The sequence below is a fragment of the Paralichthys olivaceus genome, chromosome 24 (assembly GCF_024713975.1).
Source record: "Paralichthys olivaceus isolate ysfri-2021 chromosome 24, ASM2471397v2, whole genome shotgun sequence".
NCBI classification, from domain to species: Eukaryota; Metazoa; Chordata; class Actinopteri; order Pleuronectiformes; family Paralichthyidae; genus Paralichthys; species Paralichthys olivaceus.
Genome location: NC_091116.1, coordinates 13,526,123 through 13,545,766, shown reverse-complemented (window position 1 = coordinate 13,545,766; position 19,644 = coordinate 13,526,123). Strand labels below are relative to the sequence as shown.

Genomic DNA, 19,644 nt, shown 5'->3' with positions numbered 1-19,644 from the left:
GTTTCACAGTCTGAGCTAATTTTCAACCCTTGGTAAGAAATCCAGACTTTTTACTTCAGTATAATACATTACTGTTGTTCACTTATATAAAGTGGTGAAGCCACATAAACTTCACACACTGGTTAATTACAAACTGAGATGAATAAAGTAAAAATGGTTTTCGAGTCCAGACTAAAGTGGAGTTCGGTCGTCTGTGACACCTCCAGCACGTTCTGACCCGGTTCTACGTGTGACCGCTCCGTCCTCACCTCTGAGCTCTAGTTGGTGATGGTGGGATCCGTAAAACTAAATGATCTTGTAAAGAACGGTGTGTGAAGCGTCTCCACATCGACTTCTCCTCTGCTCTTGTTCTTTCACACCTGAGCCTCATCTTGTTCTCACAGCCACCTCCCTAATGGTGCATTTGAGACCTCAGGACATCATCACGCCGTTACAGCTCAACCGTAAATGTTATTTCTCGAAGGAAAACCAGTTTGAAATGGTTCAGGGAAAAGGACAGAGAAAGGAATTATGACCGGCTCAGACGAATACAGCGATTTTTATGGTTGCTATGTTTTTTTGCTCGTGCCCCACCCTCACATAATCCTGTGCTGTTATTGGCTGGAGGCCTCGCACCCACTCCCCGAACATTACATCCTGAAATCACCCCCAGCAAAACAAAACAAGAGGGAAATAAAAGCTGAGGGCCTCTGCAGTTTAAACATGGCCGCACACTTCCATTGGTCATAAGTGATGATTGATGCTTCTATTGTGTACACACGCTTGTTTGTGAGTGTGTGTTTGTGTTTTCTTTCTGTGTCCGAGCGTGTTTGTGTGCTCACATTTGACCATGACCATGTAGACGTCGATGGTGCAAATGGGCGGCTGCGGCAGGCGCTCCCCTTTCTCCAGGATGTCTGGGATTTCTCTCGTGGGGATGCCATCGTACGGTTTGCCGCCAAATGTCATCAGCTCCCAGATGGTCACGCCTTGGGGGAATGGAAGGGAGGGAAGACAAAAAAAACAGAAGTGAGAGAAGAAGAGATGATGCGGATGAGGAGATGAGGATGGACATAAAGGATGGAGGACGTGTTTCCTCGTAACACACTCACCATAACTCCACACGTCGCTCTGATGGGTGAACTTCCTGTAGTGAATACACTCCAGAGCCATCCACTTAATGGGCATCTGTGGAGACCCAGACACAGAGAGGCTGTTTATGATGCATCAAGAAGTCAGAGACACTCATCATATTTATTTAAACCTCGTAGACGACTTCACACTCAACTTTTTTCTCTCCGCAGCTGGCTCATCGTTTAATCTCGTGTTTGTGAGACATCGGGAAATCGACAATTCTTTCAACCATAGTTTTGCTCTGCTCGATATTACTCAAGTAGTGTGATTGATTAGCTTCAGTCCACCCAGGGGATCATCGATAGCGCGCACGCCTGTTTAAGATGCTAAATGAGATTGTGTCGGCCATTTGTCTCACATTATCTGGACGGCCTATAGGTTTAGAGGAGGAGGTCGAGTGTGAAGCAGCAATAACAACGAGCTCTTTTCTCTTTTCCACGCAAGGACAACGACGTGTATCCTAACAGATTTCCATATCGACTGGAGGAGGGAGCCCTCAGCGGCAGAACCCAGCGAACAAGGCAATTATCTGGTCTTCTACATGTGAACGCACATATGCACACACCACTCTTTAAAATACAGTCTCCGCCCGCATGACACACACGTGTGCTCCTCAGGGAAATGAACAGGAGGAGGGGAAATAAAACACTTCAGGTTGGAAATGCGAGCCTCCACTCTCATCTCGGCTGATTTACCTCCCGTGGCGAAGGTGCAGATGTGCTGACAACAGCTCTCGTTCATCGAGTCATCAGTGACCACCAACGAGGAGTCGATCACTCCGACGGCCGCATCTAGGAAAACACTTTCTTTTCCTCTCTCTCGTTCCCAGAGATAACAACTCCAACTCGAGACGCAGCGGTTACCTCCAGGCCTCCAGCAGAATAGATGCAGCAATGAACGAGCCAATTTAATAAAGCCAGTTGATCAGAAACAATTTGCATAGTAAGTCTCGAGTGAGGGGAAGAGAAGGGGCCTCTGATTAATGCAGCCTGGGTCCCCGAACAAAACAAACCGAGTGCAAGCGCGGCTGCATCATTGTTCAGATAAAGTGTTTCTAAATTGTATTTTACCAGAGCTGAGTTCACAGGAGTTTCGCAGATTTGAAAACGTTAAAGACGCTGCTCTGTGACACACAAAGCACATTTATTTCTGCTCCTTATATCACAAGCTGGAAACTGTGTGTTCATCTGCAGTATTCAAACTGAGACCAAGATGCTAGATGTGATACAGAAGCATTTTCACGTCATTTAAAGTTCTGGATTCACGTTAAACTGCCTGATATGAAAAAGGGGGAAAAAGCTAAATGGCTTCTTTTTGCATTCCATCCAATTTCTCGCGAGGTGGAGCTACAAATCATTTTTAGGACGTTGATATTTCATTTCATCACTTTTCCGCACACACAGACAAACATGCACACGCCTCCACTTACACCAACCTTGCCCCCGTCCGCGTTGTACTCCTTCTCGTCTGCGTCCAGCAGCCGCGCCAGGCCGAAGTCGGTGATCTTGATGTGATTGGGTGACTTCACCAGCACGTTGCGGGCGGCCAGATCCCGGTGGACCAGCCTCCGCTCCTCCAGGTACATCATCCCCTGAGAGAGAGAGAGAGAGAGAGAGAGAGAGAGAGAGAGATAAAGGCGAGAGCAGACTGTGAATCCTCTCGCGAACACATTTATCATTTGAGATTTCACAACGGGAGCAGCCTGAGATCATCGGAGCGGTAAATGCCAACACTAACATTAAAAATGATTGTCATAACTGTCATCATCGTTAACCACACTTCCACGAGGACACTCGGATTCAATCCTCCAGTGATCTCGCGTATGAGAGGCAGAGAATCGCAGGCAGATTTTATAGCGTTCTAGAAATGTCAGAAAGTCAGAGTCTGACTTCTGATGAGCGAGTGCGGCAGAACTGAGTCTAAATTTCAAAAACAAATCTCGGAGGTTTTTGAGATGCAGTTATCTGACATCACATCAACATTAGGAAAACGTTTTGAGAACATTTCTGCTGAAAATCCTTCGATTCTTCAGGTCCTTTCATTCTCTCTTCCAGTCTCTCTCTCTGCTCCACTATCTACCTCTTGTTACAACTCAAGGGTAATCTTGTTCACTCATAGTCGTCTCTGTCTGCCTCAGTGTCCTTGATAATTGGGGCCATTTTCAAGATGGCTGGGCAGTGAGAAGAATGGACGTCCTTCCAATTTGCTAACGTTGATTATGTTTACCCGAAGAGCAAAACGAGTGAGGGGAAAAAAACCACAAAGCCTTGAGCGCAGAGAATCGCAACTTTGCTCTGCAGCCTTAATTCGTTGCTCAGTGGGCTGGACGCAGCAAGGACTCTTGACAGTCGCACAAAAACCTTGAGCAGCCATGCAAGCGAGTACACACGTGAACGCTACAAGTAGAAAAACACACACTCGCCCCCAGGCTCATGAACACACATGTCGGCTGTTCTTCAGGAAAACACAGAACCGCAAAAAACCTTTCGTTTGCACAAAGCAGGCAGGTGGACTGACAAGGCCGGAGCAGTTGAAGTGTATTAGTCTGGATGTTAAACAAGTGGATGCCACTTTGCAGGCGGATCAATAAAAACACCTGGGCGAGGAGGGACACGCTCATTGTTCTCAGCAGACAATGAACAATTTCTACCAAGGCTCTGCTGGCGCGAGAGAATCATCGCCCATTTGAAATACTTATGGAGAAAATACTGTATGAGTGTGTGAGTGTGTGTGAGCACAAATATCGAGCCGCGCTGTGTTGAAATGCTCATCGTGGCGAGCCGCCGCGCGTCGCCTCCCCCCAGACGAATGTGAGGACAAATCGATAGCGTCGACGTCTGGCTTTGCCGTCGGCTGAGCCCTCATCCATCATCCGCCGGCCTCACGGAGACAGACGCGTAGACACACACCAAGAAACACACGCACACGCGTGCTGACAGAGACCACCCAGAGACCACCTATATGGAAAAGAAAGATGTATTTCACTGAACACACTCTGTGACTGTGTCAGTCTGTTCCTGCGTCTCTTTCTCCTTCGATCCCTCTGCGTTCTTCCTCTTCTCTCTGCTACTTCCTCTCCCATATGAAACAAGGTGCAGGGACCAGGCCTAACCCCCCCCCCCCCCCCCCCTCCTCTGAATGAAAGTGTATTTAAAGTAGATTACTTCTGGGGGGTTCGGGCAGACGATCAATAACAACGCTGATTACAATAAGCCCGAAGACGACCGGGCCACGCAATATTTATCCCCGGTGTCGACGTCGAGAGGAATTAGGAATCAATGGCCCACACAGTCCATTAATACACTTAGACTTAAAGTGACGGGGCAATGAGGGGAGGCCATCGCACTGACAGGGGGAATGTACAGCGGCTCAAGGAGCCAATTAATTCTCAGCCACTCCAGGCAGTAAACACCGGCGTCCCGGCGGAGGATGTGGGGGCAGCCTCGGTTTCAGGTCGAGAGGGTCCCGCTGATTGTGCTGCTTTAACACTGCTCAAGTGTCAGAAATCCCCAGAGTCCCGACGTCCATAAAAATGGAGCAGCAATAGGATAATTTGTGGTTATTTAACCTGTGGAGATCGTGGAGGAAGCAACGAGACCTGCAGTGTTGAGTAAACAAAGTCAGAACACAGTGACGGAGGAGACGCACCACCAATCACAATATTAACTCTGCATCAGCGACAGGTGGAGCTTTGCTCAATCAATTAGAGATTCACGAGTCCTTGAGAAAATTGTGTAAACTGTGAGTCGCAGCTGTGGAAAATGCGACACCCCCGTCCACTGTGGCTGCTGCAGTCACGGAGTTCAACGTGCATGTTTGCGGCTGACCTTTAGAGGAGACTTGATGTATGTGTTGATCCACGGAAACAGAAGGGGAATGCATCTTGTTTTAAGATCCTTAAAACACTGAAAACTTCTACTAGAATACGTGCACGAGAAAAATAAACGATATGCACGTGGGTAATTTATCTACGAAGCGGAAGCCACAGTTGAACTTGTCTGCAGAGAGTTCACACGAAAGGCTCCGGAAGTGCAGAGTCGCACTAAAGCCGCCGCGTTAACGTGATGCAGAGATCTGAGGAAGAGGAAGAGGAGGCAGAAGAAGAAGAGGATGGCGATAAGAAAAAAGAGGTAAAAGAAAAACAAGATGAGAAGGATGTAGGAGGAGTAGGATGACGAAGAGGATGAGGAAGGATTGGGAGAAGAAGAAGAGGAGGAGGGAGAAGGAAGAGTGGAGAATGAGGAGGAGGATGAGAAAAAGAAGAAACACACGAAGGATAAGAAGAAGAGTAGGAAAAGGGCATAAAGGACATATAGGAGGGTGATCATGAGGAAGAAGAGGTTGATGAGTAAGAGGAGGAGTTGGAAAAAGAAGAGAGAGATGAAGAGAAGGATGAAGATAAAGAAGAGTTTAATGAAACATGGATGTAAACAAATGTAAACAGAGCAGGTTACAAACTTTAAAGTGAGTCTGATGAGAAACAGAACGTAAACAGAACTTCTAGCTTGTTTACGAGAAAAGTCCACGGGGCGTCTTCACATACCAAACTTAAGTTTATCAAACGGCTGGTAACCGTGGCAACACGAACACGTTACCCCCCCCCCCCCCCCCCCCCCCCCGAGAGTTTCTGCAAACAGAAAATAAATTCTATCAGGAGTAAAAACACAATGATAAAGAGCTCAACTAATGATATCGGCAATAACTAAATCGATTATTGTTTATCACAGATGATGCACATCAGTTTGCCTACAGAGACCTATACTGCAGCCAGCCACCAGGGGGAGATGCATTTGATTTGGCTTCACTATTGAGGAGCTGTCATGTTGTCTTGGTAATGAGGTCATAAGCATTCTGTGAAAGAACTCGTGAGAGGACGTGGTTTGTCGTGGACAGTTGCTCTTAGTAGTTTTTCTCCTCTGCCAAAAAAAAACGCCTCGTACACGGGATGAGATCTCGTTTCTAACCAGCTCGTAACATCCTCTTTTCATCCCCGCACAGCGCTCGGCTGTTTTACGGACGCTAAAAGCTTTCTAAGGCACGCGGCCTGCGAGGTCACGGCCGGTCCGTGACAGATTCGCACCTTCTCCCTCGCAGGAGGAAAAGAAGACCAAAGATCTGAGTCTACGGTAAATGGAGGAAAACAAGAGCATGAAACCAGGCGTGAAAGGAGGAGCGGAGCGGTGGAGCTGCAGGGAGCAGCACACCTCAGCGGGGGAGAGCGGAGCTGTGGAATAAAAGATGCTGAGTATAAAGGCGAGCAGTAGGACAGTAAGTGGAGGAAGAGGAGGACGGACATGATGGACTACAGCGGCTAATAAAGCTCAGCAGATGTATTTGTCTGATATATTATAAACATGAGACATTCATTACCGAGGAATAGCTGCGGATTTAATTTAGAGCAACTTTTTCTTATTTGTTGCCAGGCAACGTGCTCTGTGGACAATCAGCGGTGAGATAGTTTTAATGATGCGGCGCCCGTGTGCACGGTGTCTATTTCCCTTTTTTAATTTTACATCTTATTTCAATTCCTGCGAAGGAAAAAAAAAAACGCAGGACGCTCAGTTTCTTACAGGAACCAGAAGGTGAGGTGTCTGTTTCCGGAGAGAGCGATAAGAGCGCCGCATGTGGTGCACCCCCCACCCACCGAAACCCCCCCCCCCCCAGTGAAAAGCCCACCGCCCGCCGAACGGCTGAAGAGGCAGCAACAATGTGAGGGAAACGGGGCTGTCCGCACGCCGAGAACTGGGCCCGGCGCGATAAGCGGCGCGCACAATGGGTCTGCTCAGGTGGCGCAGGTGGTCGTCTGTCACGCGCCGTGTGCTGCAGGGGAGATAGAATGGAAGGCATTCCCACCGAGCTGGCGACGCACAAAGCATCTGTGTGTGTGTGTGTGTGTGTGTGAGAAAAAGAAAAATAGGAGAGCGAATGAGCCAATCAGTTTCCAGACGTTCCTCTCTTTCATCATTTACTCACACTCTAATTGTGCTCAGGTGAAATGTGTTATGAGCACCTCCTGCACCAGGAGACGCAGGATGGAGAAAGTGCAGCGTTTGACTCGTCGCCGCAGAAACCAACACCGCATCCCCGCGTGCTCCGGATGGTTAGCGAGCGATCCAGGTGGATGATGGGGGCGCGGGAGTCGGGGGTGCAGGCCCATTTACTCCGCAGGCAACCATTCTGGAAGCACAGAGCAGGAAGGAACACGTCCATCTATCAACCTGAGTGCGTGCAACTCATGGTGAAATCCTCTTTTATCAAGTGTTGGAACTCGTCGACGCTTGATGTCCTGTTTCCGTTTTTAATTAGATGCCCCTCAAGAGAGAGAAGCGAATGTAGCAGCATCTGAGCTCTCGGCTCTCCCGTGGGACGGACAGATCCCTCCAAAATGTCAGTGTGCAGCCAATAAAAGACCACCGCTGGCACATTTACATGAGCAAATGTCAATATTTTTCTGGCCGCTGCAGTGGAATTCAAAAGTGGGAAACGGTCGGAGTAAAGTCGGTGACATCGAGTTTTAACTCCTGAAAGTTATTCAGCGAAGTAAAAGAAAACGCTGTCGCTGTAACGGTCACATCGATCGTCTGCAGCCGTGCCGCTGAAACGTCCTTGCAGGGCGACGACGCCATCCAGGCCTTCAATTACCTGCACTCGAGTGAGACCCTGTGAAGTTTGAGATGAGGCGGCGTGAGGCCGGTAATGACGGGTTTCATCGACAGCTCTTCTGTCCGACAGGTGAACCCGACAAACGGCCAGGATTTGAATCAGCTGAGCGCCGCGCCACACGCTCGCCGCAGCTCTCAACCTTCACGGTAATGCCTGTAATTTGTCTGCTCCTCGCTGCGGCGCTGAGAAGTTATCATTTTTAATCACAGCGGGTAATTATCACGGCGAGTGGCTGTCGCACTTTCCTCGATTCCACTCGCCGGTTACTCCTGCGTCGATATGAGCACATACATGTTTAAACACACGTATGATTATAGACGTGCTAAGTATAAGGATGCATGGATGCACACGAACAAGTAGGAGGGGGCTGTTATTTCCCTCCTGTTTGTTTACAATGAGAAGAAAACGAAAAACTTGATTGCACCAAATTGATTCGTATCAGAAGCCGGTGAAATTTATCTCGTGCTTGTTTTGTTGAAAACACGTTTGTAGGATTTGCAAAAAGACAAAACGCAACTCAGGAACGCACGGCCGAGAGGAGCTGCGGGAGAATCCCCGTGAATGTCCGCCGCCGCCGCCGCCGTTCATCTGCATGCGTGCATATGCCTGTGTCTAATGAGCCCGGGCTGCAGGCACCATGAAGAATGGGTGTGTATGGAGAGAGGTGACCGATACAATCAGGCCTTCCTACCCAGTGGATCTGGCAGTTAAATCCCTCCCCTCACGCATCCTTGAGCACTGCTGATCCTTACAGATAATTAGAAAGACCCGGGGGGCTTATCCCTCCACCACTCTACCTCCTCGGACTCCCTCCACCCGATTTCCTCATTTTGTTGCATCAGCAGGGACGCGCGTGTGGTACGTACTCCTGACGCCCGCTCCGTGTGTGTGTGTGTGGTGGAATTTGTAAATGAGTTTGCGATGGAGGAAGGGGAAAACTGCTCAGGGTGCACATTAGTGGGTTTTGTTTTGTGCAGCCAGGAGAGAGTTGTGGGTCGCTCTGTTTGGTAATCACAGCGTGATGTGCTTCCCGACAAGCTCCGAGATGCAAAGAATTGTGGGACTCCATTATTAATGAGGCCCCGGGGAAATGAAGTGCTGAACGTGGATCACCATCGTACCGGCTGATGACAGCATTCAATTCAATAGAACTTAGTCTGTAATGTGTTAGAGTGGAAAATATGGACGGAAAGAAAAGAGGCTGAATGTATCAGGTGTCTCTGGATCGATCGATGAATCGATGAATCGATGAATCAATGAATCAGTCTTACTTTGCACTTTAAGTCTTCTTCACACAGTTTATATATCAGAGCATTCGACCCTCTCACATGGTCTTCATCGTGATAAATTAAAAGTTATTTATTCTTGAATTCAAACCTGAGCTGCTGATGAAGATTGTGTGATACGGTTGAGAGCTCTAGAAAAAGATGCAGTTTTACCCTTTGGGTGAATAAGAACGACATTAATATCGAATTCACAGACCGAGGAATACATTAAGTGTTAATTACAGCATGTGGACTTTGAGTCGTGACTGTTTTCAAGGTCCAAAGTGAACTTTGATGCTTAATTCTGAAGCCAACACGTCGACAGATCGTGGGATACAATTAAAAGCTCCAGAAAAAATGAGCAAGTGGACCTTGAGCCGTGAATATTATATAGAATCTAATATACACACGACTATTTCCAGAGTCATGAATGAACTTTGAAGCTCAATTTTTGAGCCAAATTTGATGAGGTGCTTTAATGCTGACACATAAAAGTCAAACTGATTGAAAGTTCTGGAGGCGGCTTCACTGGGGGTCGCTCAGTCTTCCTTCTCACACGTCAGTCATCTTTTATTTCTCCTCCTCCTGCTCGTGTCTGACTTGACGTTGATAAACACGCTGAGGTTGAAAACACGTCTCACCTCCGGGCTGCATCGCATTTACTCATCAGCCGTTAACTGGAATTTAAGCGGAAGCTGTTGACACGAGTGTGTGTCATGTTAGTCTCTGGTTAATAATCATAATTGCCTTTAGTGCAGAGCCGACTGTTTTCATCACTCTGCAGTTAATTGCTGCTGCCATTAAACCTTCTATTCGGAGCTCAGGGACGACGGCGAGCGCTAATGTGTGTTGTATGAAACAATATTCACTGTTTGAACATATTCACTGACACACGGAACCTACGAGTGACTGGTTACCTTTAAATCTAGATGTAATTATGCAGTTTGCTTTCAGAGGGGTTGTGCATGAGAACACAAAAGTTGGAGTCAGTTGCTCTGGACTTTCTCCAGATATTTTCCCGTCCGCCCTCAAGAAAATGTCGACGAATATTAATTTGCTCCAAAATGCTTTTGTGCTTGAATCTAACTCAAATGAAATGTGCTTTATAAATGAAACTCCACAACCTTATGGCCTCCGATTCAGAGTATTCAAATTTAGACTTTATAAAACCCTGAAAAAACGAGTATTAATATTACTGTCTGTGTCAAAATGGAAAAACTGTGAGAAGATAATGAAATAAACATGTGAATGCTTGTGTCCCACAGGAGCACGAGTCCATCGAGACTTTCCTTGCTCTGAGATGTTACGACATGATGACACGCGGGAAGGGGGGGGGGGGCGAATGAAGGATACGAGCTGCGGAGTCGGGTTGGGGGGGGGGGGGGGCAGGAAAAAGTGTTTCGGCTCCACTAATGAGTCCAGGAGAGAAGTGTTTGCTCAGCAGCGTTTGCAGGGAAATGACTGACACGGAGAGCACCACGCTAAGCTCGACCAGATTGCATCTCCTGCCATCGGGTGGTGGAATCTCCAGGGAGCCACCGGTGGGATGCAAATCTACACACACACACACACACACACACACACACACACACACAGTTGCGTACACATCTATGCACACGAGGGCCCAAAGATCAGGAGCCAAATGGTCCAGAGATTTAACTTTTCCTTTTCCTGAGTAAGCAGTGGCAGGACACGTCTGCTGAGCTGGTCAGACAACACACCGTGAAGGAGTGTGTGAGTGTGTGTGAGTGTGTGAGTGTGTGTGTGTGTGTGTGTGTAGTGTTTTTCTTGACCCTGCATGTGCTTAGTTTTCCTCACACACTATAACTCAAAGCAAATACTATAAATTTAAACAAATCTTTGCTCCTGCACACATGCCTCCATGCATATTTCACCACGATGTGGCACAGTAACGAGCTCGCCTTGGAGAAATTATTTAAGGTCAACGTTCCGCGCCATCATTAGCACTGTCAATCTGTAAAAAAACTGTCCGCAGGCGCCACGACGGTACAGCTCTCCTCCACCTGCAGGCTTCTCCTGCAGGGCCTGCTGTGTTAGTGTCAGTCCCACAGTTTGCCGTCCGGTATGTTTACAGGGATCACTCCGCTGCCTCGCCACGTCACCGACCACGGGCCCCCGAGTGTGACCCAGATACACACCGTCCAACCTCCAGCACCCCCGAAAACCAATCAAGACTCTCGTCCAGACTCGGGCTGCGGTGCCAAAGCCAATCATTTCAGCGGCAGGACAACTACTCGTCGTATCTGTTCTACTTTCATTATACTGAGCCCGAGGAGGGAAAGTTGTAAAGGGAGGACAGAGAGAGAGAGAGAGAGAGGGAGAGAAAGAGGGGAGGCAAATTAAAAGACTACTGTAGCCCCACATACACTTAGTTCTGATCCCATATTTAATTCAGTGATTGATTTGTTCATTAAAATACATCCCAAACCTAATTATTCCATTAATAATCCAAAAGCTAATGAAAAAAAATACTCTGCACTGTAGTTGTGTGTTTGAGTGTGTGTGGGAGAGAGAGAGAGAGAGAGAGTAAGATAAAGAGAAGATGGAGACAAGAGAGGGAGACTGAAAGAGAAAGAAAAGCGAGAACGAGGTCATTTTACTAGTTTTGTAACCTCTCTCTCTCTCTCTCTCACACACACACACACACAAAGTCACTCGAGGATACGTGGCCTGGAGTGCGTAATGTACCAGGAGATGTAGGTCAAACTTTGACCTCTGTTCACCCCAGCACATGGCCGCCATGGAAACAGAGAAATCTGCAGCTTGGTAAAAATGAAAAAACACAAAAATGTATACGAGTGAGTAGAGGAGGGAACATGGAGGAGGGAGAGGAAAGGAAAGGAAATGAAGGCAGGGAAGGATGGAAGGGAAAGGGAGGAATTGACATTATTGAGGTAAGGAAAGGAAAGAAAAGGGGGAAGAAGGCAACAAAGAACATTAAGAACAGGAAGGGAAGGGGAATTCAAAAGTAGGGGAGGAAAGGAGGAAAAGTATCAGAAAGGAAACTATGAAAAGGAAAGAACATTAAAAAAGAGGAAAGGAAAAAGTATCTCGAGAGGAAATAGAAAGATGGAGGAAAAAAGGGAAATGAAAGACTGAGAATAAATTAAAGACCATTCACACAGATCGAAAGAGACTGTGTGTCCTGCCTCGTGTCTGTGTGTGTGTGTGTGTGTGTGTGTCTCTGTGTGTGTGTGTGTGTGTGTGTGTGTGTGTGTGTGTGTGTGTGTGTGTGTGTGCGCTCCAGTCGGACTGGGGCAGCCCTGAGTGTGGCTGTAGATTAATGGGGGCCATTATCTCAATGCCCAAAACACTCAGTGATGAAGAGTCACTGCCTGGCGACAGGCCTCGGCCAATCAATTTGCAGCACAGCGGTCAACTGCCCGGGTCACAGCCCACATACGGCTGGTGTTTGTGCTGCTGCTGTTGTGGCGGCGGCGGCGGCGGCGGCAGCAGCGACGGGGGCTGGCAAACCGCCACGACACTATGGTGAAACTGGAGCAGAGAGTTTTCCTCTGCTGCGAACGTGCCGTCCTGTGAATACGCAGAGTAACTAAGGAGTCGATGGACGATGGTGCAGCTGACGAGGTTTTTCATTCTGTGGCGTCTCAACAATCAAATCGTCGAGTTCATCAGATGTTTGTTTCAATAAAAGACAGCTCAAGTGATTCTATGGTTTGTTTCTGCTCGGCTCTGCTTCAGTCGCGTCCTTCGACCTCAGTTATATTTTTACTCACTCAGGTACTTCATTCAAGGACGCTTCTCGGGTGTTTGTACTTTATATTTTTCGCCGGTTAACATTTTATTAGAAGGATTGTGTGGAACAGTATCGGGCCCCTGGCTCACTTAATTATATTTCCAAAAAATAATTGTGTTTACATTCTTCCATTCACCGCGTGATAAAGAGCGATGATGGGGAGGTTTCTCCTGTCTCCTTTATGAATGGGAGAGGATGGAGGGCAATTATGAGCAGCAGAGTAATGATGTTTACGCTCTTTGACTGAAGGAGAGCGATGGTCACGGGTCCGTCTGTGTTTACTCTCTCAGATTACACGGGAGTTCTCCAGGTAGCTTGATGGGACTGTGACGAACGAGCATTTCATAAAATGTGATCAATTGTTGGAGGTTAAACTTAGACAGAGTTTCCTCTCAAGTCTCGGCTACAGACTATTATCGTGACTACCATCGTTTGTAATCGATCTTAATTAGAATAATCCTCACACTTGGATGTATGAGTAGTAATAAATACCCTGACACAGTTTCAACTACTTTACTTTCTTGCTGAGAACTCGGTTAGCTTGTTACCTAGTACTCAGTTCGATCCTTACGTCCCGTGATCTTTCCACACGCTGCTCTTTTCTTTCGTCTCCTCGGTCGTAACAACAACCTTTTCACAGCTAATTGAGAACAGAGGGGAAATTATTCTCCCCCTCGGTAGAAAATTGTGTCTTTAGAAGGATGCTGCTCTTCTGGAGGAGAGGTTCCCCATCATTACCTTGAGAGCAGAGAAATCACTCAAAGATCGCTTCACATGCCCAAACACACACACAGGCATGTGCTCGGATACACACACACACACACACACACACACACACACACAAATGCAAAGACACATTAAAGCTCACAGGCAAACACCTGAGAGAATATCTTTCTTTTTCTGGTTTGAAAAATACCTCGGGGCGATGTGATGGAGGATCCAAAGGGCTAATATACCAGAGAAGAAGAGAGCTACCTGGCTGAGTACTTCAGCTCCATGAGCAACATCTGTGGGGATCCGGAAACCACATGCTGTGACACGGACTCCCTGCTGCACCCGGGGACACAGCGAGGAGAGTCAAATGGAATTCAGATAAATTAATCTGCAGCAATACGGTGAAAATTCAGCTGAGCTGAGTTTGCTTTAGTTTTTGGTCACTGTGTCGTCATCGGGCTCAATCCCAGAACGACCAACTTGTTCTTTTTCGAGTTTTTCTTTGACAGAATAAAGAAAATCAAACACACGTTGCGTCTCATAACGATGACAAATCAATATTTGCACTTTGCTTTCAGAATGAGAGTCTGGGTTTTGATCGAAAAGACGAAACTGACAATCTTTTTCTGTCTTTTTCCAAATCACGAGGGACAAGTTAAGAGCTTTGTCAACGAGGTTGTTTTTACCTGGTTCGGATTTAGAAAAATAAAATGAAAAGTTGTCTATCACCACTTTCTGTCACATTCTATTTCTCAGGAAGTAAACTTGATGTTAAAAACACATCTACAGTGCTGACATCGTTGGTGCAGATCAGACACGTGGACGCATGCGCCCTCGTCACTAGAATAAAGATGCAAATTAAATCAGAAACAAAAGACGAGATGTTCAGTTTCATGTGGCGAGTGTCTGATGTTGCTTTTCCTCATTATCGAGGACAAAGGAGGCATTCCTGTAAAGGGCAGGTCCTTCTGAAGCTAACAGCAACATCATTGATTCACTAATTCACTCGATAGAAACAGATTATCCATCAATCAATCCGGCTGCTCCACCAACGAATGGCGGTTTCTGCTGTAAATCACCGTCTCTTCGCTGAACTGAATGTCACGGTGAAGTGCGGCTCGAGGACGGAGGTGAATAATCCTCCCTCTCGCTCTTCCTCACTTACAGAGGCGCAGAGAAGCTGTCACGTCTGCTCTCCTGCCTCCACAGGTGAAATCGAATCCAATTACGGCAATAAGTACCTGCTTAAGTAACCTGTTCCTCAAGAGCTGCGGTCAACCATCACCGGGGAGCAAAGGGTTAAACCCTCGCACACTGAAGTCCATGGAAATGACTCCGACGGCTTCATATCAGATGACCTGTTTCCTTTAATCGATACGGATCGATACCGACAGTCTGACTCCTGAAGGAAATCCACAGGAACAGGAAATGATCTGCACATTGTGTTTTCATGGCGGCGGTTGTGACGTCTTATCGAGCCTCCATTTAAAAACAACAACAATCTTGGCGCAGCTGTTTCCAGACACGATCTGCAGAGAACAACGTGTGCAGGAGTTCCAGCTGTTTAGCAAAGGAGCTCAGATCACCGCTCTCTCATCCACCGTCAGGAATCTCATGAACGCTGCAACTGTACGACCACATGGTTCCAGATCTCCTTCATCTCGTTTGTGTGTATAATTGTGTTTCGCTGCCATCATCCCCGATCCTCCGTTTCGTTCAATCTGTGGTTTCAAGATGGAACTCACAAAGCGATGGGTGAAGCCACGTCACATAATTCTCAGCTCGCTGACAAACAGCAACGAAACCTCTGCTAACAAAACACATCAGGCATCATACTGATCAAAGCCGACTGTAAATCAGCCTTTAGTCGGATAATCTTCCAGATCTGATGCCGCTGCATCTCAGCATATGTCTCCCTGCACAGCTTCGCACCCCCCCCCCCCCCCGCCTTCCTGTAGTTATAACTCACACAAGTTAAATCTTTCCAGGCTGTGACACTATCAAGCTGCCGAGCTGCGTCGTCTTCATTTGCAAACAAGACATGTTATTTGGGTAAGCGAGAGCACACACGATATTTCAAGCCTTGCCGCTGTTTCAACGAGCCGCAGTGCAGCTTGTGTTTGAGCTGCACCACATTGTTGTGAGGAGGTTGTGCAAATGATGAGCGTGTGAAGCGGGAGCTTGATTCAACGCCAGAAAGTCTTGAAAGGTCAGAAATCGGGAACGTTTGTGACAGCAGCTCAAAAATATATTCAAAGCTTCGACCTCCATCCATCAAATCCTGGCTCAGACACCATCAGATTCTTACAACATGAACCCAGATCAACCACACACGCCTGAAACGTTCGGCACAGACACACACGACCACGCAGCACCACCACACGCCACCTTCTGTCCTCTTACCTTGGCGATTTGGACGCACCAGTTGAGCAGCAGCTGCGAGCCGATGTTGTCCTTGTGCTCGTGCACGTAGTCGAGCAGGCAGCCGTGGGGCATGAGCTGGGTGACCAGCTGGATGGTGGGGCTCAGGCAGACGCCCAGCAGACGCACCAGGTGGGGGTGCTCCATGCTGGCCATGATCAGGGCCTCCTAGGTGAGAGGGGGGGACGAGGACAGAGAGGGACTAAGGCGACTGTTGCAGGTTGTGGACGGAATAAAAGATTGTCCTACAGTTCATCTTCTATTTACAATAAAGACAAAATGAACCTGCTTCATGTGTTTCTGCAAACTGACATGTGCTGAGCTACCAGGTTCTTCTATCAGTGGAACATCACAGAATCGAACCTAAATGAATTAATCGCACATATTAAATCTGGTTTCACAAATGAATCCTGGAAACTCTTTAAGGTTCTCGACTCTCATGTCAGGAGGCACTGCTCTATTATCTTCTGGCTTTAAAGCAGAGCTCAGTGTGTCTGTCCACGCATCTATTATCCTTGGATAATGCTGCGCTGTATTCCACAGACTTCCTGGTGGAGGTGGACTTCGATGCATAAATTAAGACTCGCGGGATGATGACTTTATCAGCATGCACAGCATCTGTCCACGGAGCGTTCTCGCTGGGAGAGAAAATCCTGCAGGAACCTTCAGAGCTGCGTTTTCATCTGTATTTTAACACGGAGACGTCTTTAAATGTTGCACCAACACAATCGAAACACTACAAACGACCACGCGTCTGATACAGAGCCCCGTGTGTCTGATTTCATGAGCTACTTTTCATTTCTCCGCCTGGTTTGATTCGGCATGTAAATGCATTTTCTGGCCTGGCTCTCATCCCTCTCGCTCGGCGGCAGATGGACTCAGAGGTTTGAACATTTGAGAATCCTCGTTGGGTAATTGTTATTGCGGAGCGGCCAGCGGGAGGATGTGTGCCGGTGATGAAGTGTTATGATGGGGGCTGACGTGTTTCTGCATTAGGGCAGAGCAGAAGCAGCACTCTGGCTTGAAAACACTCACTTTAGCCGTTCCCCTCATCTCGTCCACATCTCGTGTCCATTCACATGGACACACGCTCTTGGCAGATCCCTAAAGCACTCACACACTCAAGGACACACACTCTCCCTCTCTCCTTCTCTGGTCGAGGAGGTGTGTATCCAGGCTTGGCCCCCGGGGCAGCAGATGGATAGATGAGGTGCCTTTTTAAATTTAGATGCTGAAGAATGAGCTCCGAGGGGGAGTGGTGCTGCCGCTGTGTGTAAGTAGATTAATTCTAAACAGGAGGGGGGGGGGCCATAGGCCATGCAGGAGCTGTTGGCACCATCGGGGGCCTGATTTAAACACAGCCCCCAAGTCCAAAGTAGAGCCACTACATCTCCACTTCATAAAACCACCGGCTCCCCCCTGTGACCGCTGCGTGTTATACGACTCCAGCCACATCCACGCCACGTGCAGCCGCCACCCCGGGATCAGGAGAGGAAGAAAAAGGGAGGAGAGGACGTATAGGAGGAGAGTGTTTGTGTCTTTTATTCTCACTCTGTGATCCCACAAGACCCACGAGTCGTAAACTATGTCAGCCTAAATTCTTGCTCCTGCTTTTTTACTCCCAGGGCAAACGTTACAAGGAGCTGTGCAGCGTGCACGAGTGTGCACGCAGGAATGTGTGTGTTTTGGTTTCTCTCTCATCTCCCTCAGCGCTGACCTCCATTACCACCGGCTGACCCTCCTTCCACATCTAACTCACTTGCTCACTTTCTATCACACACACACGCACAAACGCAAGGTGATCGACTGTGAGAGGCCGAAACTAGTGCATGTTCCAGCATACGTGTGTGTGTGTGTGTGTGTGTGTGCATCAACACACTAAATGAGAGTATTTCACATATCGCTCACTCACATATTTGCTAACACACGCAAATCAGCCTGCATCTCTCACATGCCAGCGAGGCCACCACCACCACCTGGGGAGCCTTTTGTTGTAAAGTGTGCAAGTGCTAGATTATATGTGTGTGCGTGTGTCTGTGTGTGTGTGTGTGTGTGTGTGTGAGGGTGGTGGGGGTTCGGAGTGTGTGTGGAGCTGGCACTCCAGTGGCTAGTTTCCCAGTGGTGAGGCGTGAGCCTGCCTTTAGATTGCTGTTTAACAAGCCAGCAGACAGAGCATATTGGCTCTGGATGGACAGAGACCCCCGCTGGGAGGAGCGGAGAGAGGGGGAGGAGAGGGCAGAGGAAGGGGGAAGATGGAGAGAGAGAGAGAGAGGAAGAGAAAGAAGGTGGAACTGCTGCCGTGTCGCTGTCTCGTTGAAAGGAATTATAAAACCTAATTTATTATAAATGGAGAGACCTGGTGTAATAATGTTTCTCACAATAAATACAAAAACAGGCTTCAACTACTGGAAGTTGGCAATTTAGCAACGTTAGCTGCAATAAAAGAGACGAGCTCAAGTTCAGGTTGATCATTGTTCAGACGACACGTCACTCTCCTCAGACTGTCCACTGCTGCAGCTCCTCTTTTCAGCCTCTGTCTCTCAACACTTTTTGCTCCTGTGTCTTGAGGGCCCTGGTAAGCCCAGTCTGCTCTGATTGGTTAAACACTTAGCCGAGCCGCTAGTGTGACATCACAATAGCGAGGACGTTTTAGGTGTTTCTTTCTTTTGGACTCTGCAGAACTTTAGGTTTCTGGTTCTGTCACGGAGAGGACAACAACAAATCAGTCAGGAATTAAATTAAATCAATGTTTTAGGGAATTGACGGTGAGAAGAGAGGAAAAGATTTTACGATTATAGATTTCTACTGGAATAAAAAGTGGAAGAAAATATGGAGTTGTGTTGCGGTGACATGAAAAACTTCTGTAAACTTGTGCAGAATGAAATGAAGATGAAGGAGGGGGAAGGAGAGAGGTGACAGACGAGGTGGGAGGAACTGGAAACTCCCCCAGCTGACTCCCTCGCTCCCCCTCCTCCATCACTCCTGGATTCCAATAAAGTCACATCTCATAAACAAGTGCTGTTTTCTTAATAGAGTCCTGCTCAATACACGGCCGGCTGTGCGGCGGACTTCACTTTATTACCGCCTCTGATTGAGATGGAACTCTCATAAGAATTTACCGTCGAATGCAACAATCCTGGCGAGTGACAGGCTCGGCCGTCGCCCTGACAGCACGGACGAGGATACGCGCAAATGAAAGTCGACACAAATTGCAGCTGTGAAAATACTCACGTCCATGAACTCCACGTTGGCTTTAGGTCCGGTGGTCTCGTTGAGGATTTTAATGGCCACAGGGATTTTCACTGTCTCGCCCTCTGGGACCCAGATGCCCTGAAACATAGAGAAACGAGGATTTTGATGCATCTGCGTCACCACCCACCGGTTTGTGAGCCCTGGGCTGCGTTCAGCTCGGACAAAACGTGTTTAAATATTCATTTAACCGTAATCGTTGATGAATTGAACACAATGTTGTGCAAGCGTTGCCACTGTGGCAGCTGAGAAGGTTCAGCGTTCTTGTGGAAGAGATCTCGGAGGAACGAGATCACTAAGCAGCAGCTGCTGCGTTTGTATAGAACTTTAGTGTCGCTGTCTTTTTAATACGTCAGGTTCTACACGCAGGTCTCTGCTAATTAGACCACACCTCTGAGACTCCCACCAAAGGTGAGGGAACATACTCTGAAGCCCGTCCAC

At 47.8% G+C, this 19,644-nt stretch overlaps 1 protein-coding gene across 7 annotated transcripts in view; it reads right to left on the bottom strand.

Moving 5' to 3' along the window:
* Nucleotides 1-19,644, bottom strand: part of LOC109646547 (receptor tyrosine-protein kinase erbB-4-like) — a 198,817-nt gene that overhangs the window by 14,599 nt on the left and 164,574 nt on the right. For 5 of the 7 annotated variants that reach the window (XR_011240546.1, XR_011240547.1, XR_011240548.1 and 2 more), the window contains 5 exons: nt 19,186-19,284; nt 15,937-16,122; nt 2,543-2,704; nt 1,092-1,167; nt 822-968 (listed from right to left, as the gene is read on the bottom strand). Coding sequence is in view for 4 of the 7 variants with exons in the window: in XM_069521527.1 (XP_069377628.1) it covers nt 822-968; nt 1,092-1,167; nt 2,543-2,704; nt 15,937-16,122; nt 19,186-19,284 (670 nt within the window). In the remaining 3 variants the exon portion in view is untranslated. The remainder of the gene's footprint in view (nt 1-821; nt 969-1,091; nt 1,168-2,542; nt 2,705-15,936; nt 16,123-19,185; nt 19,285-19,644) is intronic. The other 2 variants (XM_069521526.1, XM_069521525.1) reach the window with 2 other exon arrangements.